Source organism: Labeo rohita, chromosome 13, assembly GCF_022985175.1.
Source record: "Labeo rohita strain BAU-BD-2019 chromosome 13, IGBB_LRoh.1.0, whole genome shotgun sequence".
Taxonomy (NCBI): Eukaryota; Metazoa; Chordata; class Actinopteri; order Cypriniformes; family Cyprinidae; genus Labeo; species Labeo rohita.
In genome coordinates this window covers 14,835,379-14,862,525 of record NC_066881.1, presented here as the reverse complement: position 1 = coordinate 14,862,525, position 27,147 = coordinate 14,835,379, and the positions used below count along the sequence as shown (strand labels likewise).

At 37.0% G+C, this 27,147-nt stretch overlaps 3 protein-coding genes across 5 annotated transcripts in view; 2 read left to right on the top strand and 1 right to left on the bottom strand.

The window, feature by feature from the left end:
- gfra1a (gdnf family receptor alpha 1a) overlaps positions 1-6,607 on the top strand; it is a 90,197-nt gene extending 83,590 nt beyond the window's left edge. For both annotated transcript variants that reach the window (XM_051126142.1, XM_051126143.1), the window contains 2 exons: positions 2,043-2,087; positions 4,382-6,607. In XM_051126142.1, the coding sequence (XP_050982099.1) occupies positions 2,043-2,087; positions 4,382-4,525 (189 nt within the window). In that variant the 3' untranslated portion in view covers positions 4,526-6,607. The remainder of the gene's footprint in view (positions 1-2,042; positions 2,088-4,381) is intronic.
- A 1,517-nt stretch (positions 6,608-8,124) lies between these two features.
- On the top strand, positions 8,125-9,425 carry apcs (amyloid P component, serum). The gene is given in 3 exon segments (XM_051126152.1): positions 8,125-8,238; positions 8,705-8,885; positions 8,887-9,425. Coding segments are annotated over 3 exon segments (723 nt in total). The 5' UTR covers positions 8,125-8,177; the 3' UTR covers positions 9,368-9,425.
- Positions 9,426-23,578: 14,153 nt separating this feature from the next.
- The window catches only part of atrnl1a (attractin-like 1a), a 318,119-nt gene continuing 314,550 nt past the window's right edge, over positions 23,579-27,147 (bottom strand). For both annotated transcript variants that reach the window (XM_051126138.1, XM_051126139.1), the window contains exon 30: positions 23,579-26,323. In XM_051126138.1, the coding sequence (XP_050982095.1) occupies positions 26,199-26,323 (125 nt within the window). In that variant the 3' untranslated portion in view covers positions 23,579-26,198. The remainder of the gene's footprint in view (positions 26,324-27,147) is intronic.

Below are 27,147 nucleotides of genomic sequence, written 5' to 3'. Positions count from 1 at the left end.
CAAGGGGGTGAATAAATTATCTGTAAATTTTGGTTCCGTAAGTGAACTTCTCCTTTAAGCATCATTAAAACCCCAACTAAGAAAGTCAAAGACAAAAGTGGACCAAAACTCTGTCAGCTGACAGAGGAAAAAGAAACCTTGGGACAAACCAAGCTCATTTGGGGGAGTACGGTTCTTCTCTGGTCTAAATAACTTATTTGTGTAATTTGACTGAAACAGTAGCATGGTGATAGCTATGCCAAGGTAATGGATTTGATTCCCAAAAACTGGTATACATTTTATACCTTGAATGCAATGCAACTCACGTTGGATATGAAGTGCCTGCCAAATGCATAAATGTGAATACGATACAGCCGTTGTTACAACTTCCCAATCTAACAACAAGCCCCACACACCCCTACACATACAATTTACATTGACTTTTAGAGTTGGCCATATACAGCACATCTTTTAATTAGAAACAAGGCTAATATACAATTACAGACATTGGGACACGCACACACTTACACACATCCACACCCATACACTCAAACAGAGAGCAGTGCAGCAGCAGGAGAAAGTGGTTTCGAGAGTGAAGTTAATGAGTTTACATGTTTTTGTATTAGCCTCACTGCTAAACGTAGTCCTCTGAGGGGGAGCAGCTGTCAGTGTGAAAATGAGGAGAAGAACAGAGACGTGGAGTGCGGACTCATGGGATATGTCTGTCAGTCTTTCTTCATCAGTTACAAATGATCGCAGCACACGCAGCTGACCTCCAGGAAAACTAGCAAGACGACTTCCGCATACGAACGGCATGTTAACGTAGCCTCTGTTGCTTTTCGCTCACTCTTGTTTAGAACTGAGATGTTTACAGCCAGCCATACTGTTTAGCTATGTGGTAGAAAGGCTTTTTGCCTTTGCAGGTTTTCGTGTGAGTAAAATGACAGAGCCAGATGTGTATTACAGCCCTCAAAACAAAGAAACATATGGTAACTCCTCATTGTGTGTAAAAGCATGTCAGAATGCATGTATTGGGCATATTCGCTAAATTATTGAACGCTCTGCCTTAACCGTACGAGAGAAATCTCTGGGTTCAGTGTGAACTCATGTTCTAAATATATAATAAAAGTGAGAAACTCTCTGCTTAGTATGCTGTCAAGTGATTCGGTAAGATTAAGGGCCAATTTCATGAGTTTTGTTCTATTTTTCCATGTATTTTTCTTTTTTTTCACTATTAAAGTGGCATATCTTGCACTTCGGAGAGCGCTTTTGCTTCAATGTAATTAGAACAGCACTTGATGTGTACAAAGAACAATTAACCAACTTTTTTTTTTTTTTTTTTTGCCTGAACATTACACTTTTTACACTTCTGTTAGTTTATTTCTTCAATTTTGAAAATTTCTCCACTCCGGGAGAAATTAATCATTGATATTAAACCTCAAATCCTTTTGCCGGTCCATGGATGCAGTTGTTTATAATGTTTCATGCTGGCTGAGGCATTGCTTTATCATGCTGGGCTCTGGCTTAGATTAAAGTCGGCTAGTTTCAGGAGGATACCGAACCGCCAACATGCAGGAATCCATTCATTATACTGTCACCAGGTCTCTTATATCACCACCGCTTCTCACTTTCTTAGACACACATACCTATACAAGTAAACACACATAAGGAAGTGAAATCCATACTAAATCGTATGCTACATTTGAATGCTAAAATTTGAACATAGGTCGTAAGAAATGCCTGCTATGATTAATATGATTAATATTAATACCAGCTTGCACACACATTTAATTCTCTATAGTTATATTGACACTATCTGAAGAGAGAATCACAATAGATTTTACACTTGCCTATATCATTATAAAGCACATTACTAATACAATGCAATTAGCGGTTATAAAACTCCAGCTATAAACTGCAGTCAGATCGTTTTGCAATTTATTATCCGGTGTGGATCATCCTGCAGCACTGTTGTAAAATATTGTTTGGTAAGGGATTTCTTGGTCAAAGATGTTATTATTTCCATCCAAGTGATTTAACAGAGCTTTCTTTTTCCTTTCTAGGCTCAGAAGCTGAAGACAAACAACACAATAGATGTGTTATGTGTGGTAAGTATGCTAACATATCTTTTTTCATCTCAGAAATAAAACTGATGGCACATCCCAAACCAGATATGTCTTTGATATATGTCAAGTGCTATTGAAAGGATGCATCAATAACAGAAAAGAGAGACAAAGCAGTAATTATTTCATGTCACGTTGGCCCCTTTCGGCTGAACCTTGACCTGGCACTAGAGGGCCCTTTCCGCCCGGTACGCACATGATCTTTGCGTTGGGCGATGGCAAAATGTGAACATTGCTTATCTTCTGCCTTTTAAAGTTCACTAAATGTCATTGTACATAATAAAAGCAACATAATGTGCTAGAATGACATTTAGTGTTGCAGCGGCAGGTCCAAACAGCCCTAAAAATAAGGACCTCTTTTCAGAGAACAATTTCATTGCTGAATCACAGAGATTTTCGAATCTCTCAAACATCTGAACCCATGTTAGGTATAACTCAGACAGAATGACACTTATATTTTAGAATGAATTAGAAGTGTTTTTTTTTTTTTTTGTTTTGTTTGTCATTAAACATTTTTATAGGGACATTAGCAATTCTTTACAAGGTGAAAGTCCAGTTTTTTAAAAACACATTATGGTGTACTAAAAGTAGGGGTATATGAAATCCGTTTAATTTTTTTCTAAATTTATTTTTTACATTTTATTTTTTCTAGACTCTGTTTTAAGTTTAAGTTAAGAAATATTAATCAAAAAGCATGTCTAATTAATTGAAAGCATGAAATGTACATATATATTTTGTTTCTCAAATTTTATTTCTTCCATTTGAATTTTTCTGAATTCCTTTTTGTTTTTTTAAAGACTCTGTTTGATTGGTTAAATTAAGAAATGATAATCAAAAAGCAAGTGTAATTAATTGAAACCATGGAATTTACACAATTTAACAGCAATTTATTAAAAATTTAAGATAAATCCAATTTTTAAGCTGCTACAATATACCTTTTTTTTTCTCTCAAATCCGGTTTTATTTTTAACAAATTCTGTGTTTTCCATTAATTTCCATTGGAATTTCCATTAATTCCATTTTGGTTGTTTAATTAAATTTTAATAATCAAAAGCATCTCTTTTGATTGATTTTTAAAATTAATTTTATTCATTAATTTTAATAAAAACTATATATATATATATATATATAGCCTAACATAAACTATGGAACATAAAAGAAGATAATTAAAAAAAAAAAAAAACATCTCAGTATTTTTTGATCATATAATGAAAGTCATGGTAACAAAAACAGCTTTGTTACCAACAGCCTTAAAAATGCTTTCTTTTATGTTCCACAAAGAAAGGTTTGAAACGATATGAGGGTGAGTAAATGATGACAGAATTTATATATTTTTTTGGTGAACTATCCTTTTAATGCTTTTAATTTTATTATTATTATTTATTTTATTTAATTTTTTAATGAAATGATACTCTAAATAAGATATGAAATCTGCCAGCAAGTGGCAGTAAATGTCTTCGAGTCATTCACTCATTCGATTCGATTCGTTCAAACGGCTGATTCGTTCAGGAATGAAGCAAATGGCTCTCTTTATAAATGGGCCTTTGAGTCACTGGTTCACACGATTCGTTCAAAATGTGGATTAATTCAGAAACTAAACACTGCTGTGTTGGTCAATGACGAGCAACAATTTTTCTGTGGCTTCAATGGTAATATGTTCTCTCCAAAATTGAGCAAAAACACAATATAGTGTTTGAAATATAACACAATATCAACTTATTTACTGAACTGTTGCATAAAATCACATTTAAGATTTAAAAAAATTTTTTGGTTTTTGTCAGTTTCTTCAAGTTAAACTGAACTTTTCTTTTGATGAGTTGCTGGAAAGACCTTTGTGATGGTAGTTTCTCTCAAAAGAAATGGTAAAATGTTTATGAAGTGACTCTCAGAGCAGTTCTAGAGATTATGTTGATGAGTTCATGTATGTCTGCACCATTCATTCATTAAGTGACACGCAGAACATGCAGGATTCATATTTAAATATTATTTTTGCACCTTAATATTCACAAACGTGTGCTGAACTAGTTTTGATTTATTCGTCCAAAATTCAAGAAATAAATTCCATTTTTATAACTGGATTCAGTTTTCAGCATCATGGAAATCAGGCTCCTGAAAAAGCCTTGAATAGGCAAGCACATGTGCATACAATTACTTTTAGAAAAGTTGGAAAAGTTGGAATATTGGAAAAATACGTCACAATCAAATAGCTGAACTCTCTGACCTTTTGGCTAGTAAGGATAAATGCTTATCCTCTTTCTTGCCTGTTGTGTTTCCCAAAGGACCCACAGATCAATGACCCCAGCTCCTCCAACGCCATCTCCAGGAATTCGTCTACTCAGCAGACGCCTCTATCAGGCCTTAGCTCTCTTCTGCTCCTGCTGGCTACCTCCTTGCACTGCATCTTCACCGTAGTGATGTTGTAGCCACCTAAGAACATAAAACACGGACAGTCACAATTTGTACAAAGTCAATCACTGTTCCTGGTCAATCTGTTGTACTCTCTCTCTCTTAGTCCCTCTCTATTGCTGTTCTGTTTTTTTAAGAGCTTTTGTTGATGTTGTTGATGCAACGACGCAAAGTGGTCTTGGTGTACTCAAGTTTCTGTCTCTTCCCTCCTGATTTCGCATCGGAAGATGAAACGTGAAAGAAATGCGAGAGAACCTAGGAATCATTGCAGCATTCCCGTGTGATGTTGTGCCGTCTACGCAAACGCTGGTGTTTTGAGGGCCAGAAGGACTCCTGTCACAGCAGTAGAGATTAATCTTATCTGTGCATATGTGCACTTAACAATCCAATGTGCACTATCCATTGCTCACTGGCACAGGAAAAGTAAGACCAAGACACCATTAAAAGATCATTTTTGAGATGTGGTCACTGTTTATTTCTACAAATTGTCTTCTGTGATCTTTATTTTGGTGAACATTATTAGATTCTCACTAATGTGCTTCTCCGTAGTTTTTCTATAGCATCATTGGCCCATCTATAGGTCAAACATATCAAAAGACATTTACAAAACATCTAGTCATAGAAAGGGTTTAGAGGGGAGTTTACTGATCAAGAGTTTCTGGATGACCAACAGGACAGTAGCTTGTCTCAAAATACATGAAGGAGCCTATCTGACAATTTTGCTCTTGTTTGTCATGGTGTGTTTGCGTGTGGCTGCATGTGTGAATGCGTAATGCTGTTTGTATGCGAGGATGAGGTCAAGGGTTGACTGGAAGGATATGTCAATATAAGGTTTCAAAACTCCTGTCACAGTTTACGGAAGAAAACATGGACTGAGGCCAGACAGCAGCATTGATTCTTGTGTAATCAGATGATGTGTCAAGGTTGTATGTTACAATTGCATATATAAGTATCTGTAAATTGCACATCACAACTCACCAGGCTAAGCCAACTGGCATCCGCGTATCTATCGAGTGTATTTTGCCTTTCTGATGTTGCTTTGACAGGGACTTTCATACTTCGGCCCAAACGAAACATGCAAACTAGTCACGTATGTATTATATACTGTAGCCAGTTTTTTTGTACTGTATGTCTATACAAAAGTTACTGAAAGAGTCATCACAATTATTTAAAATCAGTGAGAATTCTTAAAAAAAAAAAAAAAAAAAATACCCAGAGGTCTTATATATGTCAGTATGAGGCATGTGCAGTTTAACCACCTCAGCGGTACATGTTAAAAGAGTCTGTGACATGCTGCTTTGGTTCATGTGGCATTTTGAACAAAAATGATGTATTGTTGTACTCCATGTTACTTACGGGACATTTTAGGCGCTGCATAAAAAACACACACAAACATATATATACTTCTACATGAGCTATGTTTATAGAGCCTGTTATATTTGAATTGGGATCTGGTTGTACAATGTATTATCATATTGGATGAAGATTTTTTGCTTTTCTCAGTAACTATATATGCAGTATATATTTTTGTTTAGAGATTACAGTACAAATTGAAGACTTGCATCTGTAATTATTTGCTGTCCTGTCCTATATCCCAAATGAAGGAAATGTACAACAGCCATTTATTTACTATAACACTATGGTATTGTTTTATGGTAAGCCAAAAAGAAAGGGAAAAAATCTCTTATTTTTGTATCTTTTTGCATTATGAGTTTATTTATTGTAACACTGTCTATTCTGCTGATAAGCAGTACAGGAACATTAAAAGTACAAATATTAAAAAACCAAGCATGAGTGATGGAAATGCAATAAAGGCTATTGGATGCAGTGTGCTATGGATTCTACGCAGGCTTTTTGTGGTGGTCTGCTGGATTTGGCTTTGGTGGCAACATAAAGTTGCTGTGAATGTGCTTTAGATGCGAGCAGGACAGTAAGAATCCCACATTGTAAAAACTATATTTCTCTACATTCACATCTTATAGCTCCAGAGAATTTACAAATGAAACACAAGACTCGTCCACAATCTGTCACATTTCTTCTTAGCTTGTGAAAATGTAAAAAGTATTCTATGAAAACGATTAAAAATGTTGACTCATTCACCTTTGTTGTGTTTTGTTTTTACATGGAGGATGTGTAAGGAGAATTTTGCTTAAAATCCTTAGCAATCGTTTTGTTTATAGAAGGAGACAGCAGGTCAGCGATAGCTGCTTTGGGGACTGCACAATTAATAAAGTGCCAGATTCACTTTATTTTCACATTTACATATTTTTAATTCTCAAGTTTTCAGAATTTTAACAAACTTGAAGCTATAATAGTTTTGTAACCCTGTTATAAAATGCAATTATTCACAATTAATCGTTTGACAGTCATACTAGCTAGGGCTGTCACTAATGACTATTTAGGTAATCGAGTAATTTATTCTGACAATTAATCAAGTAATCATGTAATTAAGGTAAATAATAGCCTTTAAAATGACTTAAAATACATATAAAATAGCAATGAAGCAATAAGAATTAAAGTATCAAAAGCAAGTAATCATGGTTTTATTTAACATATAACAACGTATTATAAACAACAGAGCTAACCTACATTACACATTGTAACAAATGACTGCAGTGTCAGTTTTTACAATTTACTGCATCTAATCCTTGTTAAAATTGACTAAACAGCATTTAAGTAAAATGTCAACTCAATCTTTAATATTTGGCCACTTCTTTACGACAGAAATGGTGCAGCCACTGTAATTTCTTGAATATGTCAAAATATCAAAATGTGTACATTCAGAACAAGGGTTTAAACATTTATTTTGAAATTGCGATGAACACTTACCATATTGAGAAAGACGTTGATGTATTCATAAGAACAAACATGAAACGCGTCTAGATTCTTGCCCTGGAAATCCTGGTTCAGTTTCAAAAATCCTTTTGCTCCTCAGTTTTTTGCACTCTTCTCCTCGATTTGCTATAACTTTTGGCAGTCTATAGTACTCCAAATGTCTTTACAAACTCCAAATGCATTTTTCCAAATGCAATTTTCATTTGGTTTTCAATTTGCCATTGTTTACATTCAGTGCTGCCAATATGGCCGACTGATGACGTGGCGTGAAAACACTCTATATTGCGTTTCACGGACTCTCACTTATATCGTCGGTTACTCGACACTGTTAATCGAGTACTCAAATTTAATCAAGGAATTGTGACAGCTCTATTTACTACAATAGTAACATTTTCTCTCTTTGTTATTATTAGTATTAGTAGTAGTATTGTTGTTGTTCATATTGACTGGGTTACTCAAAAACAGCAGCATGAATGAGACATGGACTGAATGAGCCACTATCATAACTAAAAAACTAAATACAACCAAAGTCCCACAAAAGTACTAAAGTCAACGCAAAGACAATTTACTTTTTACTTTGACCAATACTCTGATACAGAAAGAGGCTTTAGTGGGTTTACACTCATAAAAAACAGCTTCATTTGAGAATAAATGCTCATCATTACAGTTGAAACTTTACTTTTTAGTCAAATTGTGCAGCCCTGCTCCTTATCTACGTATGTAACTGAGCTGCTGAATCAGCACTAACATGCTATGTCCTCACTACAGTGGTTTAGTATTAACAGAGCAAGCACTCAGGTACCTCTCTCATGCCTGACTCGACCCAAGAGGATTATGAAGAGACTTGCTTCATGCGTTTTCTTTATTGTTTTTTATTGCAGTTTGGCTTTGCCAAGTAAGTACAGTACTAGCGATGTAATACTAACAATGTAGTTTTAAAAATACAGATGTCACCTCATTAAAACCACTGGGAAAAGACTGGTTAAAATAATGCATTTAGACTACTTTCGTTAGTTCATGTTGTTTGTGCCCTTGCATAATTGTGACCTTGGACCACAAAATTTTTTTTTTAAATGAGATTTATACACACTATGTTTTCCATTGATGCATGGTTTGTTAGAATAGGACAAAATTTGGCCGAGATACAACTATTTGAAAATCCGGAATCTGAGGGTGCAAAAAAATCTAAATATTGAGAAAAATCGCCTTCATAAGAGAAAAATCGATCATTTTGACCCATACAGTGTATTTTTGCCTATTGCTACAAATATACCGTGCTATTTAAGACTGGTTTTGTGGTCCAGGTCACGTCACATTAAAGATTTTTTAATGCCTTAAATGTTGAAAACATCTTATTACAGCAACGACAGAGCCGAAGAAAGAATGTTTAAGGGGGAAGGTCATCACGTTCCCAGAGGTGACCACCCACAACTGGGTGAAGCTCCACCCAAACAAATCCATGGACCTGTCAGCAGTCACCGTGTGTTTGCGATTCTACACTGATCAAATAAGTTTTGAGCCATGTTTTTTTTCCCTGGCTACATGTAGAAGACTTTTCTTTACGTTGGTCAAGTGCCAGCATATGGTACAAGATGACTATTCATGACAGCGTGGTTCAATTCAGGTTGACGTTTAACACGAATCAGTGGATGTCAGTGTGTGCGACCTGGGATGCCAACAGTGGTCTTGCACAGATGTTTATGAACGACGTAGCCAGCATTAAGAAGGTAGTGGGCCGTAAAGTACCTTTTAAAGGAAACCCTGTCATCACACTCGGCCAGTGTCAGACAAAATATGATGGAGGGTTCCAACAATACAATACCTTCAGAGGTTTCATAGCAGATGTGCACGTACATGGAAAAGTCCTGACCGCCCGTCAGATTAAGACCTACATGGAGACAAAGACCAAATACAAACTTGGTGATTACATTAACTGGCACAATCTGACGTACACCATTGCTGGGTCTGCACAAGTGGAAGAAAAGGATCATGTAACATTCTATAGCAAAGAAGAGCCGCAATAGTGCTCTATTGTACTGAACCGTTGTTGTAATGTCATGCGAAATAAATAAACATCTTCACAGTGAACTTTGTGCTGAGTTTTCAATATTGACCAAACAAGAGCAAACTAACTGACTTGAATTACATCCAGATTTTGCTGCAGTTTAATGATCAGTAAAGTTTGCACGTGTTCCCACCCACTCACTCATTCACTTAATATCCAAATAATGCCTTGTCAGGAAAGTAAAGTAATATTTAACTGATAGAGTAAGAGCATTTGCCACTACTATTGTAGGAATTACCCATAGATATGTATACATAGATGCCTCATTACCAACTGTTCCTATGGGCAGCTTTACGTAATCCGTCCGCCATATTGTAATGATCAACTTGACATCACTCACCACAGTAATCAATGAAGATTTGAAGATGCCACAATCCTGCACAGCCGATGGTCTGCGAATCCATACAGAGGTGGACAGTAGTGAAGTATTTTTACTTTACTCAAGTAAATTTAAAAAGTATCTGTACTTTATCCGAGTGTTTTTCTTTGGAAACTTTTACTTCACTACATTCCAAAGCATACTGTCATATTTTTTTACTGCACTACATTTCATAAAAAAAAGTTATTGTTTTTTTTTACCTTCAATACTTAAGAAGATTAAAAATTTAGATTTTCTTGTACTCAAGTAAAACTTTCAGCTACTTTTACTTGAGTAAAAGAAAGAAAGTACTAGATTTCTAATGCAATTAAGTATTAAATCATATTTAATATGAAACGTAGTGCAGTAAAAAGTACAATATCATGCTTTGGAATGTTGTGAAGTAAAGTAAGTACAGACACTTGAAAAGTACTTTTAACACAGAGTAAAAATACTTCACTACTGTCTGCCTCTATGGCATAGATATCTATGTTAATCAGGATTTTTTGTAAAACCTAAAACGGGCAAAAAAAACAAAAAAACAACTACAGGAGCAAACTTCATGACAAAAGGTTGTTACAGTTAACTAAAACTATTACAAACAAATACATGTTTATAGTAACTGAAATAAGGATTAAATATTCCAGAAAGTCTGATTTGATTTAAGATTAAGGTGAAAATGTACTTGGTTTGTTGGCTTGGTTTGTTGAGTCCACAATTCTGTATTGTTAAAGGCGGTATATAAATAAAGGTGACTTGACTTGACATTACTGTAATGAACGTGTCCACTGGAGCGGCAAGTTGTGATGAGAACCCAAGTGCAGTTTATTGACACATAGTCCAAAATGCATACATAATCCAAACAGAGATGACTTGACTTGAACAGAACAGACTTGACTTGACATTACTGTAATGAACGTGTCCACTGGAGCGGCAAGTTGTGACGAGAACCCAAGTGCAGTTTATTGACACATAGTCCAAAATGCATACATAATCCAAACAGAGATGACTTGACTTGAACAGAACAGACTTGACTTGGCATGAACAGGTTTGAACAGACTTGGCTTGAAACAGACTTGAAACACAGACTCACCAAACAGCAGGATTACAACATCAATACACGACAAGAGACAATGGCATAACATGACACATGACTAGAACAACCAATGAGAACATGACACATTGGAATACATGAGGGCAAGGGAAGCAAGACACAAACAGCATTAAATTAAATACAAAATAAAAGACATGAAAACATGAACATGAAACAAACCCCAAACCCCATGTTACATGTCCCCCCTTCTAAGGGCGGCTCCAGACGCCCTAACAAACCACCCAAAACAAACCCAAAAAGTCCTGGAGGGTGGTGGAGCAGAGGCAAAACAGGGTGGAGGGATGGAGGGCCAGGCCCATGCAAGGGAACAGGATCAGAATGGCAGAATCATGGTGGACCTGGGCCATGGAGCAGAGGGCAAGACCATGGGCCATGGTGCAATGGTGGACCTGGGCAGTCGAGTTATGGTGGACCTGGAACATGGAGCAATGACAGACTGTGGAACAATGGCGGTCTTGGGCCTTGGATCAGTGGCAAACAGTGGAACAATGGCAGACCTGGACCATGGAACAGAGGCAGACTGTGGATCAGTGGAGGACCTGGGCCATGTAGCAGTGGCAGATAGTGGGACAATGGAGCAGAAGTCCGCCATGTCAGATCCAGAAGTGCATGTAGCCATGGTGTAGCAGGCAGGGCAGGAATTTGTGAATTTGTGGACAGGAGAGGTCTCTGGCGCAGACTCGTGGACAGATGAGACCTCTGGGACAGATTCTTGGACAGGAGAGTCCTCTGGAGTGCAGTGTGCAGCCCACACACTCAAAATAGCAATGGCTATTACGGGCAGCGCAGTGGACAGGGGGAGACCTGCCAGACCTGTGACCACAGGGATGCCAGCCGCACACGCTTACATCAGTGGTGGGTCCATCACACTGGCAATCATGACATGATGTGGCTGTGGAGGATCTGCAAGACATGACGAGGCTCTGGGAGATCAGAGGAAACATGACAAGGCTCTGGGAGATCAGACTCTGTTGTGATGGCCCGGGCATGAGATCCGTGGCTTGGCGAGGCTCTGGCATTGCAGCCATCTAGTGATGAGACTCAGGTGTGGGGATCTACTTGCGATGAGGCTCTAGCGTGGTGGCCATCTTGGCCGGGGTGTCTTGTCTTGTCTTGTGAACAGGCCTGACGTAAGCGGGCCCTGGAGCAGCAGACGTGACGTGAGCAGGCTGTGCTATGGGGGTTACTGCAGGATTGCGGGGTTAAAGAATTTAGTTTAGACGCTGCAGTGCGATCTATTGATGTAAATCGGCATGACGTTTCTGAGTTTAATGTAAAGAACAGTAATATAATAATAATATAATAATGCCAGTGCGCTTTAGAGAGTGCTCTACACAATAATTAATTCCCTTACCTGCTCAAGAGAAAAGAAGCAACCTGGACATCACTGCTCAGGGTTTTCTTTGTTGTTCGTTGAAACTTTCCACCTTGTGTGTGCCGCACCGATGTTTACGCTCGGTCTTTTAGTCTGTCTATTTGTCTTCTGGCTTCAGACCTTTTCTGCTTCTTCGGCTGTACAGGTACTGATTCTCACGTTTCCATGTGTAAGTAGAGGGTAATAATGCTTTACACTGAATATGTTACAAATATTAACAAGCGTGTTCCACTGTCTAATTTTCACTGTTCTCATCACCAAACCAAATTAAGCTACTAGCATAGTCTTCATCTGATGTGAGTGTGCACCATTTAAATGAGTCTTAACAAAAACTAATTTATGGTGCAAGACTGTTTATGGTGTAGCACTGAACTGAAAAAACAATATATTTACACTTTTTCTCTTTAGTGAAAGTTAGCAATCATACATTACCTGTAGCACTCTTACTAATCTTTAAACTGACTGTCTAGAATGTAACTGACTAATATTCACAAAAAAAAAAAACATTATGAAATGCATTATTTGTAATAAATTAAGCGTAAAGCATGATCACTCTTAATTCATGCTTGATTTTACACATCTTTAGTAAGCAAAAAGACAACATTTTCTACTATAATTGCACTATAATCGCACATTGTTTGTTTAATTAGCGTTAATTATAAGTTAATGCCTTCCTTGATATCCATGAGATTCATTTCATCCTGAATCTTAAAAGAAATTTCAGTTGATTTTTCTGTTGATGATATAAAGAATTAAGCTCCTAAAATATCCATCTAATGAATAAATGTGACCCCTCCCAGACATGCACAAAACAGATAATATTTACAAAGACTTTGCGTGTGCACAGCTTAAGGGGCTGTAATAAGTATGGAATAATACCATTACATTAGCATGCAGAGAGCTGGCAGCATGGCTCATATTGGCTCATGCTGTGTGGTGTCAGGGGCCAGGCTGAGGAGCCTCAGGCATTAGGGGCCCTAACACACATCGGCAGGGGAGAACGGCTATCTTTAACATGGCAGCCCCAACACCACATCCATAACAGTCCAATAATGAACACCCACCTCATGCAAGTCTGATCAGTGTCTTGAGGCAAAGTTTGTGTTTCGAAATGCGAGGGACACTATGTATGCAGAAGATTGGTGCGTTTCTTTGATATGCGGTGTGTTGTTTGCTTAGAGTGGACTGATATGGTTGAGAGTGTATTTAAGTGCACAGGTCTCAGCAATCAACCAGATGAGTTTGGAAGAAATTTTTGCTGAAGATCCTAAAAGACTGAAGTGAAACTTTTGATATGTATATCTTTTAAAGGGTCTGTAAAAGATGGAAGCCATTCTAGAATGTGCACCAGATTAAATCACAGATTTAGACATGGCCCTTTTTGTTAACAAATCACTGCTTTGGCATGGCTTGGTATTTTACCTGTCAATCAAAAGTTTTCAACCTCTCTGAATTGCTCTGCTTCCTCCAGTGATAAAAAGCTTTACCGATGTTCACGTATCTTCTTTATCTCGTCACTTCTGGCCTCTTCATTTCCCTCTGTCTTCCTGTTTATTTAGCACACAAGAAAACCACATTGAGTGCAACTGATTACCATTAAGGCACTTAAGGTCCTTGTACACGGAGTCCAAAATTTCTGTGCTCGTTTTTCGTATTCGTCAAAATTCATCATAAACAGAGGGTCACGGTGGCTCTGAAATGTCAAAACACCTGTCAAAATGCTTGCTACAGATGCGAAAAATGCTGAAAATTTAATCCAATCCAAATTTCTTTTTGATGGATGAAATTTTCAGAGGCCGTGTGTAAATGTGATGAGGTCTTATTCTTTAACGTGCAAAAATTTAGGATAAAAATCAGTGTGCAAGGACATTTACTGTTTCTATCCACTTGTTAAAGGTCCTTGCAAAGTCCAAAAAGTCCTAAAGTTTTGCATGCATTTTATTTGTCAAAATTCGTCACACACAGAACGTCATGGTGGCTCTGAATTGTCAAAACACCTTTAAAAATGCTTTCTCTGGAATGTGAAAATTGCAGGAAACTAAACCCGATCCAAATTTTTTTTTATGACGGGCGAAGGTTTCGGAGGCTGTCTGTAAATGTGATTGACATAACATGAGGTTTTATTTCTTATGTGTGAAAATTTGCGTTTGAAAAAGTGCATTTACTGTTTCTATTCACTTGTTAAAGGTCCTTGCATACTGAGTCCAGAATTTTCGGACTCAGTGTGCAATTTTTTTTATGTCCACCCCTGCAGCTGTGTTTTTTCGTATAGGTCAAAAATTGTCACGCAAGGAACGTCACAGTGGCTCTGAATTGTCAAAACACCTCTCAAAATGCTTCCTACGGATGCAAAAAAAAAGCATAAAATTTAACCCGATCCAATTTTTTTTTTATGACAGACGGACATTTTGGAGGCAGAGTGCAAACATGATTGACACAACGTAAGGTCATATTTATTTTTTAACGTGTGAAAATTTCGGACAAGAATCAGTGTGCGAGGACATTTACTGTTTCTATCTGCTTGTTAAAGGTCCTTCCACACTGAGTGATAAATTTTCATATTTTTCGTATTCAGCAAAATTAGTCACGCACGGAGGCTCTGAATTGTCAAAACCCTTTTCAAAATGCTTTCTACGAAATGTGAAAAAAGCTGAAAATTTAACCTGATCCAATTTTTTTTTTAAATAAAGGACGAAAGGTTTAAAGCCAGGGTGTAAACGTGATTGACACAACATGAGGTCTTATTTTTTAACGTGTGACAATTTTGAATGAGAATCAGTGTGCAAGGACATTTACTCTTTCTATCCACTTATTAAAAGTCTTGCACACTGAGTCCGAAATTTTGTATGAGTTTTTTCATATTCCTCAAAATTCGTCACGCACAGAATGTCACGGTGGCTCTGAACTGTTACAAAAAAAAACGCTCATAATGCAGATGCAGATAATAATACAGATGCAAAAAACGCACTTTTTAATGTGCAAAAACTTCGGGCGAGAATCAGTGTGCGAAACATTTACTGTTTCTGTCTACTTGTTAAAGGTCCTTGCACACAGAGTCTAAAATTTTCATATGCAGTTTTCGTATTCCTCAAAATTCGTCACACACAAAATGTCACAGTGGCAAAATTTAACCCGATCCTAATTTTTTAATGACAAACAAAACTTTTGGAGGCAGTGTGTTAATGTGATCGACACTATGTGAGTTCTTATTTTTAAATGTGTGAAAATCTCGGACGAGAATCAGTGTGCAAGGACATTTACTGTTTCTATCTATTTGTTACAGGTCCTCCGAAATTTTCATTTGCGTTTTTCCGCATTCTGTTGTGCGCAGAACATCACGGTGGCTCTGAATTGACAAAACACGTCTCAAAATGCTTGCTAAGGATGCAAAATACCCTGAAAATGGATTCCGACCCAAATGTTTTATGACGGACGAAAGTTACGGAGGCAGTGATTGACAATGTTAATGTGCAAAAAATTTCAAAAAATTTCAGACTCAGTGTCACGAGTCCTGGCCGCCACCAGAAGTCACCTGTGCATCATATTGACTCTCACTCTACATAGACTGTTACACTACACCCTGTATTACATTTCCCATGCTTCACTTCACTGTTTATGTACATAGCTGCAGCCAATCACACAATTTAAATACAAGGTCCCAACCACCATTCAGGACTGAGTATTGTTGAGCATTTATCACTTGCCTCTCCCCCCTGGATTACGTTCGTTGCCGATCAGCCCTTGCCTGTCCCTGGATTATTCTTTTGTCTTGCCCTGTACTGTATCTGTTTGCCAGTATTCGACCCATGCCTGTGTTTTGACCATGTCTTTGTTTAATAAAGTTTTGCACTTGGATCCACCCGCTTCACGTCTGGTTCACTCTGTAACACTCAGTGAGCAAGGACCTTAAAGGAGAAGTCCACTTTCAAAACAACAATTTACAAATAACAACTGTCTTCAGTCGTAAAGAAATTATGTTTTTTGAGGAAAGCATTTCAGGATTTTTCTTCATATAATAGACTTCAATTGTGCCCCCGATTTTGAACTTCCAAAATGTAGTTTAAATGCAGCTTCAAAGGACTCTAAACGATCCCAGCATGAGGAAGAAGGGTCTTATCTAGCGGAACGATCGGTCATTTATTTCGAAAAAGAAAAATTTGTATACTTTTTAAGCACAAAAGCTTGCGTAGCACAGGCTCTCGGATGCACATTCACGGGTCGTTCTTGAATGATTTGTTCCTTTTGAACGAATCTTTAATGTGACTCGCACGAGTCGAACGAGTCGTCTCGGGGAGTGATTTGTTCAGTCGTGCATGCGCAACATCCTATTAGGTTCTGTACTGGAATTAGTTCACCTGTTTCGAGTCTTCGGGTTTTTCGAGTCGTTCGTTCATCTTATGGGGCTGTCACGTGATGCTGATTTTGCTAAAATTAACGAAATGACTCAAAAAAAGATTCGTTCATTTTGCTGAACGAGACTCAAAGGTCTTGAGTCGGTAAAATGATCCGAATTTCCCATCACTACTACGAATCACGTCTAAGTTCATCGTCCGTGTACTCCGGCTAAAAAAGGTAGAGTATGCAGAAAAACTTAACTTACTTGCACTTTCTTAGTCGTTTGCTTTGTAAACACTGGGTTTGTAGTTCCACCTACGTTCCGCGTGACCTTTCGACATGATGCCAGAACCTGTGTTACATGAGCTTTTGTGCTTAAAAAGTATAAAAAAATTTATTTTTAGAAAAAAATTACTGATCGTTTTACTTGATAAGACCCTTCTTCCTCAGTCGGGATTGTTTAGAGTCCTTTGAAGCTGCGTTTAAACTACATTTCGTAAGTTCAAAATCGGGGGCACAATTGAAGTCCATTATATGAAGAAAAATCCTGAAATGCTTTCCTCAAAAAACATGATTTCTTTACGACTGAAGACAGAAAGACATGAACACCTTGAATGACAAAGGGGTGAGTAAATTATGTGTAAATTGTTGTTTTGGAAGTGGACTTCTCCTTTAAGTCTTCCTGGTATAAGCACTCTATCAGATGCCAAAGTAAAACAAAAAATATATAATCCTTACCTTTATCTCCATACTGAAATCTCAGATGAAATTGTTCAAATATTTGTGTCTGGGATGCCATGAGCATGGTGACTGTAGTGTACACTGTTTTTTTGCGAATATGAATAAATAGTGCTCATAAAAGCAGTATTCCTTACGTCATGACTTAACAAGCGGATAGCAGTCGGAGCTTTTAATGTCAGCTGCAGTGAAAAAGTGACTTTACCAATTAGTGTCTCTTTGAAGGAGGGAGTATTCTGCAACATTGCGCATTGTACTTTCTACCATTCTACCAGTAATAGAGTGCATTCATTTTCCATTAATTTCCTCCATAAAGAGATTTTTTTTTTTTTTTTTTTTTTACAATAACTTACAAAAATTTTTTTCTTTTTTGTCTGATTTTCAAATATTTTTCACTTCAAATCAAAGTTTGTAATTTTGTGGTGTAGCTAGTTTGTTTGGTTAACTAAAACTTCTTAAAGATCCCAATGACATACTTCCACAATGAATGCAGCTAAAAAACCAAGAAAACAAAACTGGACACACTCTAATGCACTCTGCTATGATTATGGCTTTTGGTTTCCCAAATATGGACGGCTGCTTGTGAATGAGAAAAATGATTGACAGACGGTAAGCTCGCCAAAACAGTTCTGATTGGCTAAACAAAGAATCCGATCCTGTTTTATTTCTTGCTTACAGACAGTTGGGCTGTCACGGAGATTATGTCATATCTCACGACAGCGATATTTCATGAAGTAGGATCATTTTTTGCGTACCATTCCATAAAAAAATCATTTAGAGCACCTTTATATCCACCCCTGCAGCTGTGTGACTTAGTTTGAATGACAAGACAAACATTATCACCACCTGCTGTGTTTAAATGAAAAAGCCATTCATGGGAATTGAAATTTCTGCAATGGATTTTACTCACTCATTCACATCTGGAAGTGAGTTGACTGCAAAGTATTATTTTCAAAACCTTGTTCTTGCTCAGAGCAGTTGTGGGCAGTATATACACACAGGCATAAAGACTCATTAACTGAACGGCAGAACGGTTATGGGAAAGTAGCTCGCTATTCCGACTTCATTTGCAATGAGGATGCGTGATAATTATCCCGAGTAGCTTTGTCATTCCTTTACTCACTCTGTATAATCATCTTAACACTAAAAAACCAAACGGATCATCATGACTCACATTAGCAACCTGATGACTCTGAGGGATGTGACTTCATCCCTGACACAATAATCCATTTACCATAATGGCACATTGTGATTGTGGCCTGGTGAACAGAGAGCCGTGTCTTTGTTAGCACTGATGTGGGCTGCTGTGAACGGACGGCCCAACAGGAGAATCATTCTTCTCCGCTATGTGGGTACATGCGACCCCAAAACAACTGCGGGCTTTGTAGTCCAACTGCACCGCGATTGATCATTCACCATCAGACGACAACAATTACCACATGTAAATGGAGCATAATGGAGTAAAGATTAAGGTCTGGCCTGGACATCAATCTCTAGATGAGAGGCGTCTTGACCACTGCTATTCAAATGGGCAGAGGAGGCTTGATAATGACAAATTCATGATGCCACAATCATGTGAGATGAAACCAAGCGTGACTCACAGTGGGAAATTGTACAAATTCAACTTCCTTATATTCATTATTTTTTTATTTTCTGTCCCAATCTTGTGTATTCATTGTCTCCTTGCAATATGCACATTTCAGTGAAAACAAAGTGGAATAAAATATAGCGTTATGTCTTTATTTTTACAAAGCACATTAGAGGGCTGCAAGAGGACCAGTGAGGTCAACTGGAAGTTTTTCTTTGATGTTTAACTTGCTGGGTTTGATCCAGAGTGACAAATGATCCAATAACAGCTTCAGCAAGTAGAACATTTAAACAGCTGTCTACAATCGTACCGCACACTCACTGAAAAACTAATTTAAATCATGTGTCATGTGTGAATCTACATACTCTGTTCCGTTTAACACCTGTGGCAACAGCACTTAATTACAAACATATGTTATTTCCTTTTTTAAAATGAAAAAATCAATAAAGCAAGCAGTGCATTAAACCATTGCATGTTTGTGTAGACAATATTTGAACAGCTTTCCAAATCCATGTGGGTTTTGGTAGCATATTTTAAATGACTTGAGTCAAATAAATAGATGGCATGAACATTTAATAGATGATTCATCAGCAGACAGACTGAGCATGAAAGTAGCTAGTTTTAAAAACAACAAAATGTATATTTTCTCTTTTTTTTAGGGCTTACTTTGTTCCTTATTCGTGGAAAATGGCATTCAGCCCACATGATTTGTCCGGTAAGACACAGTCATTGCATTTCATGATACGGATCTTCACTTACCACACTGTGTAAAACTTCAAGAAGACATATGTCTGCAAGCAGCGCATAAGTTCAAGCACTTTAGGGCATATCAGCACATATGAAAAAATACATTATTTAGCAAGCTTGTAACCACCTAAATCAATGATTTTAAAAAGCAGTTTTGGCAAATCCAGGTAATTTACCATAGAAATATTATGCTTTTTTTCACGTTTATAACTGTTATAGCACCAGTGGGCTCCATTCTCCTTAAAACTGCATGCTTGTTTAGAATCACTTGTCGCATGTGCTCACCAGGTTTTGTGAAGTTTTGAGTTTTCCTTTAGGGTACAGGGTAAATTTCAACATTATTTTTGATAATTATTGAACTAGAGAGTCCAGAGAATTGTACTGTTTTTTGTACAAAAAACCAAGGACTAGTTTGCAAAAGTAGGTTTTTTACAGATTCTCAATGATTTAATAAACAATTTGATTGACAGCAGTGGTTCTAGAGGCAAAGTTGTCTGGAATTAGGAGTTCTATTGTATAATACAAATATCATGGGACAAACAATGGTTGCACAGTTATAGCCATTTTAAAGTTTTTTTCCCTCTTATAGTGCCACCAAATGGACAAGCTCTGCATTTTTCCTGTGACCTCAGATTGAGCTTTTACATACAGGTGCATATCCAAAAATTAGAATATAGAAAAAAAAAAAAAATTTGTTTTAATTTTGATGATTAGAGCTTATAGCTCATGAAAGTCAAAAATCCAGTATCTCAAAATATTACAATATTTACATCTGATTTTCATTAAATGTCCATCCCTACAGTATAAATTCCGGGTATCTCTTGTTCTTTGAAACCACAATAATGGGGAAGACTGCTGACAATGATCCAGAAGACAATCATTAACACCCTCCACACAGAGGATAAGTTTTAGAAGGTCATTACTGAAAGAGGTGGCTGTTTACAGAGTGCTGTATCAAAGCATATTAAATGCAAAATTGACTGGAAAGAAGAAATTGGGTAGGAAAAGGTGCACATGCAACAGAGATGACCGCAAGCTTGAGAAAACTGTCAGGCAAAGCTGATTCAAACACTTGGGAGAGCTTCACAAGGAGTAGAATGAAGCTGGAGTTAGCGCATGAAGAGTCACCATGCTCAGATGTCTTCAGGAGAAGGGCATCGTCAGAAGCATCTTACCTGGGCTAAGGAGAAAATGAACTGGACTGCTGCTGAGTGGTCCAAAGTCCTCTTTTCAGATAAAAGTAAATTTTGAATTTCATGTTGAAATCATGGTCCCAGAGTCTGGAGGAAGACCGGAGAGGCACAGAATCCAAGCTGCTTGAAGTCCAGTATGAAGTTTCTGAAGTCAGTGATGATTTGGGGTGTCATGACGTCTGCTAGTGTTGGTCCACTGTGTTATCAAGTCCAAAGTCAATGCAGCCATCTAGCAGGAGATTTTGGAGCACTTTATGCTTCCATCTGCTGATATGCTTTATAGAGATGCTGATTTCCTTTTTCCCACAGTGCCAAAACCACTTCCAAGTGGTTTGTTGACCATGATATTACTGTGCTTCATTGGCCAGCCAACATGCCTGACCTGAACCCCATAGAGAATCTATGGGATATTTTCAAGAGAAAGATTAGATACAGTCGATCCAACAATATTCAGATGACTTGAAGGTTCAGTAGTGCCTCAGGAGTGCCACAGGCTGATCGCTTCCATGCCACACCTCACTGATGCTGTAATTCATGCTAGGAGCAAGTCATTTGCTGTAACTTTTCAGTTTTGCAAATCTGTTTTTTGATTGATCTTAGGAAATATTCTAATATTTTGAGATACTGGATTTTTGACTTTCATGAGCTGTAAGCTCTAATCATCAAAATGAATAACAAAAAAACCTTTGAAATGTTTCACTTTGCATGTTATGAATACAGACTATGTGAAAGTTTCAGTTTTTGTTACAAAAAAAAATAACTTTTTCATGATATTCTATTTTTTTGAGATGCACCTGTATGTGCACTTGTATGAGTTTGCTGAAGATATCTCATTCCGTTCAGGAGTTATACGCATTTTACTAAAAGTGGCCCTGCCCCTTTCTAACATTTTGGCGCCCCTTTGTGAGGGTGAGTCAAAAGTTCAACTTTTTTTTTTTTTTTGATAATTATTGATATTCACTCTTCAAAGAATCTTTCTGCGCTGGTTTGGTTCCAATCGGGTGAAAAACCTAGGACTAGTTGGCAAAAGTGGGTTTTTCAAAAAAATGCGAAATACCCGAAAATAGCCAAAAAGGCTTACGATTGAATCTTGTTCGCTGTAGCACCTTGGTCACGTTGTAGGCGGTGTGAGTACTACCATCCCTCCAAGTTACATGTCTCGACGAATTACGGTTTGATCTCCATGATCAGTTTTACACGGAGACCGCTGATCTGTGACCATTTTTACAAATACAATAGGGTTTCAGTGCTATGCGCTTGAACCCCTAAAAATAAAGCATACAACAGATTTATCAAAATGTTTATTTCTCCATAAACATGAACAAACTTTCTTTGGCTGCTCTTCATTTGTTCAAAGCTGATATTTGTATAATGTAAATTATTACATAATGCTGTAAAACCAGAAATCTCATCAACATTTATACAATTTACAGAGGTTATGACTCAAGTATGCAAATGAGAATAAATAAACAATAACAAATGCCTTTGAGACATAAGAGACAACACAATGATACTGTTTCTGCAATGCAGTGACATTACACCTGTACGGCCTGTGGAACAGTGCAAATGAGCCAACAACGCAATTAATGATAAGCAAATGAGCATTTGTTAGATTTAAGTTGAGTCATTTATATACACATATTCAAGAAGTTGCAAGAATCTTGCAACCCAATGAAAACCCAATGAAAAAATGAGTCTCTTTGGAGAAGAGACTGTTTATAATAATATATTATTTATAAAAGTCATACAGGTTTGGCGTAACATGGGGAAGAATAAATGATGACAGAATTGTAACTTTAGGGCGATCTAAGTTTGACTTAGGCTGACTTAGTAAAATACACTTTAGACAAAACAATACTTACAAAGAATTCAATATAATAAAGGATTTAAGTGCAACACGTTTTGGTGGTGAAAACATAATGGTGAAATACATTAAAACAATTTTATACAGGACATGTAAGACATGTTTTTGAGCCTACTTTTTAAACAATCTATTTTCATAAGACATACAGTTATACAGTTTTTAGATGCCTTGACTATCTGAAACAAACAAACCAAAACATTATGACAATACATAATTAGAAATACAAATACATGTACAGGCAAATGTTTCTTGGCTTTATTAACATGGTGAACAACACTGAGTTAAGACATGGATATTTAGTTTAGTCTGATGACTCTATAAACACCAGACATTTAAAATACAAACCAATGATTTTCCCCACAGATCCATAATAATATTTTAGGTTAACCTGGCTGACTCTCTGCTGGCACACATATGTTGATCACAGGCTGTTTCAGTACAACCACTCTGTCTGATAAATGCAGCACTAGTTTATGGCAGCAGTTCCATAAGGTAGATCTGTAGCCAATCATATGATGCTGAAAAACCCTGTGGATTAGATGATTGATATACTGTACTTTCTTTTACGTCATGCACACACAACTACAAGTAAGCCATTTGTTGTAAGACTTCAACTATAAACACTCTCTCTGATCAAACATCCTGTATTTGATCATGAACTTTAAGGTGAATAAATCATGGAGTAATTTTCATTTTGGGGTGAACTATCCCTTTAATTTAATGCATTCTTACTGATTAGAATTGTATTTCTTAAAAAAAATAAAAGTAAAATACTGACTCTAATGGTATAATGGTAGAGTCCCAGCAGGCACACAACATGGGTCAATATCACTGTAGGGTGCCTTTTGGCGTCCTGTGCATAAATAACTTATTTGTCATGAAAACTTAACATAAAAAAGACTATAAAAGGGTGTGTTATATTAAGTTTTTATATTCATTCCTTGGCTCTTTAGATACATTTTTTAGATTTTTGTGTAGGAGGATGCGTGTTATTTTGCTGTCCTATGCACTGCTTATTAAATCTGAAGGAGAGCAGAATATAGTCAAATCATAAAATGTGAACATTTTGTTCTCCTATTTTTATTAAATAAGAGATTACTCAATGTGAGTGTACTGACCATTTGGTAATAAAAACAGTATTTTATTTTTATTTAATAAAAACCAAGGCTATGTCCATGTCCCTTGAATGGTTGTCCACCCTGTCGTATTGGGGAATCTGCCCCTTTAAGAAAAGGCCATCCCCTTTAGTGACATCAGGACAACAGATTTTTGTCTCTTCAGTGGCTAAATTTCAACCGCTGAGGTGTTTTAAGATGACAGATTTTCTTTGTATGAGTTTGCTTGCTTTTCCTAAGCTTAACATGTCCACCCTGTCAGCATAAAATATGCTGGAAGTGATTAGAATACAGTATTTTCAAAATATGTAAGTTTAAATATACCAAATTCTCCCCAACAACCAGACTAGCTTTTTAGCTAGTCACAGTTTGTTGTAAACTAATATGCTAACTGAAGCTTAAAATGTCCACCCTGTCACGGTTTCAAAATGTCCACCCACTCAGCCACTTAGACTTGATAGGGTGGACATACACATGACAGGGTGGACATTGCATTCACTTGTAGTTGTATTGCTAGAAACTAAAATAAAAATATAATTTTTTTCAAAGTTGAATAAATGTTTCACTGTCATATTTTGTCATGCTTTGCGTGTTCTTCTTTATGTGTCCACCCCGTCATGTGCTGGTCCACCCTGTCATCTTGATATTTTAAAATAATGTTTTAAATAATAATTCAATCATATCTATATAATACAGCGTGTCCGGTAGTTAAGTGTGGGAGCAATAACATGCAAACAAAAAAACTGCATCCAAATATATCAGTTTTCTCCAAATGAGAAAATACATGTGCGAATTGTATGAGTTTCTTTAAAAACACATGGTTTACATAAAATCTTTTACATATTTATAATTTGAAAGCAAACAACAACCCTGTTTAGGAAAGGGACATTATACCTTTCAGAAAATATCATTTACATCTTAATCTTGAAATGAAACAGTATTTAACAGTAATACATATGTCCATGACAGGGTGGACATATCTTATGGTTTATGCTTTGAATAATGGCCCATAATTATTTAAAATGTGTGGGAGCTCAGCTAATATGTTTCTATAGTACTTCTAGAGTGTCTACTATTTATGATATGACATAAAGCGAGTGGGAAATTAAGACCAATATTTTTGAGTATTGTGAGGTTTGAAAGACACTCTATGGTGATTTTGACCCACATCATAAGATGTTAATATTTGGTTAAATTTCAGTTGTGAGGTCGAGTGACCAAAACTGAATATAAATATAAATTTAATGTCAATGTTAAATCACTGTCAAATACCGTTGTTAGCCGACATTTTGTTGTTTTTAGGTTGTGTAACCAAAATCCAACATTAAGTCAACGTTAAATTGACGTCAAATACTGACGTCAACACGATTTTCATTCTCAACCAAAATGCAACGTCCATCCCTCATTGGGGTCCAACGTCAATCTGGTGTTATACTGACGTCTGGTGCCTGCTGGGGTATGTCTGCTAAAAAGTGAATTTTAGCCAGCATATACAAACGTTTTTCAAATTAAAGATCATTAGCGTATATTTTACAAGAAAACACTATTACAGTCTTTCTACTTAAAAAAAAACGTTTAATTCAATCTGTTACTTGTTGCTCTTTGTAATTATTCTTGTGAATTATTCTTTGTAAAATTTCTGAGTTAAAATGGTTTCAAAGCACACAATCAGTGTAGCATATAGACAACCTCAAATCTAAAACATATGGACTAAAAGCCACAAAACTCCAGTTTTAATTTCATGTGGTCAAGTGCTTGAATTTGTGTATGGCTGCTAGGAGACACAAACGTCAGTTCAGCGAGACAAATCCAATCTAATCTCTGAAATTAAACTTGCCACAGACCCAGATCTTTACAAAACACCATATGTACCAAATACAGTCCTCAGCTAATGATAATTAGTCTATTAAAGAGTCATCAACAGACATTTCACTGAATAACAAGACAAAATCCTGAAAGTGGAGCCAGGTTTATTCTGAATGCCTCTATATACGTGATCAGATGATTAATTCTGGCCTGAAACCTGTTCCTATTTTGGGTCCGAGTGAGATTCATCTACACACTCCCTCCCTTTTTGAGAAACAGCTGTTGAAAAACAGAAACCCAGTGGGCGCAATCAAAATGCAGATGTCCTCCACAGAGGTTCAAGCAATACTGAGGGAATACGAGCTCCACTATGGAGCGTGCAATTCAGGAGGAGCCACACATGGACTACTAATGTCTCGACCCTCCTTTGTCATTTACACTTCAAGAGCTCCTCTCTCATCAACACCATCTACTTCTAGCGGTAGAGAACGAGAGAGAGAGAGAGAAAGAGAAAAAAAGATGAGAATCAGTGTGTCCAGTGAGGTCAGTCGGCTGGTTCAAACACAGGTTCCCTGGTGCACCGTGTGCTGCTGTTTACGGCTCTTTAGACTCAAGCCCTTGTCTTTGAAGTCGCCGGCCCTCTGCTGAGACATATCAATAAGAGCACTGGCTATGGTAATGCCTGTGGGGAGAAAGAAGAGACGAGAGAAAAGGAAGGAAGTCAGCTTCAAAGAAGAGGACTCTGAAGTGCGGCAGGTGAGGCACAGCATCCTGATAGGAGAGCACCGACACTTACCAAACAAACCTCGGTGTCTGTTAATATCACGGCAGTTCAAACTTATCTTACAGTCATCAGCGCAGAGTTCAGGTCGTTATTACCATGAGAAATTTTAGAAAACAAGCTCTCCTCATTTTACATTCATTCTGCGGTGAAAATGACGGTAAATGAAAGTACATTTATTGACTGACTCCTTTGTCTTGCTAATTTTATAGCACACAACACACAATTGAAAAATATTTTCACACTTTTTGGTCAGTTGAGGTCAAAAGTTTACATACACCTTGCAGAATCTGCAAAATGTTAATTATTTTACCAAAATAAGAGGGATCATACAAAATAGATGCTATTTTTTATTTAGTACTGACTAGAATAAGATATTTTACATAAAAGATGTTTACATATAGTCAACAACAGAATATAATAGCTGAATTATTAAAAATGACCCTGTTCAAAATTTTACATACACTTGATTCTTCATACTGTGTTTTTAACTGAATGATCCACGGCTGTGTGTGTGTGTGTTTTTTTTGTTGTAGTTTTTCATCAGTCCCTTATTTGTTGTGAACATTTAAACTGCCTGCTGTTCTTCAGAAAAAAAAATTCCTTCAGGTCCCACAAATTCTGTGGTTTTTCAGCATTTTTGTATATTTGAACCCTTTCCAACAATGACTCTATCATCTTTTGACACTGAGGACAACTGAAGGACTCATATGCAACTATTACAG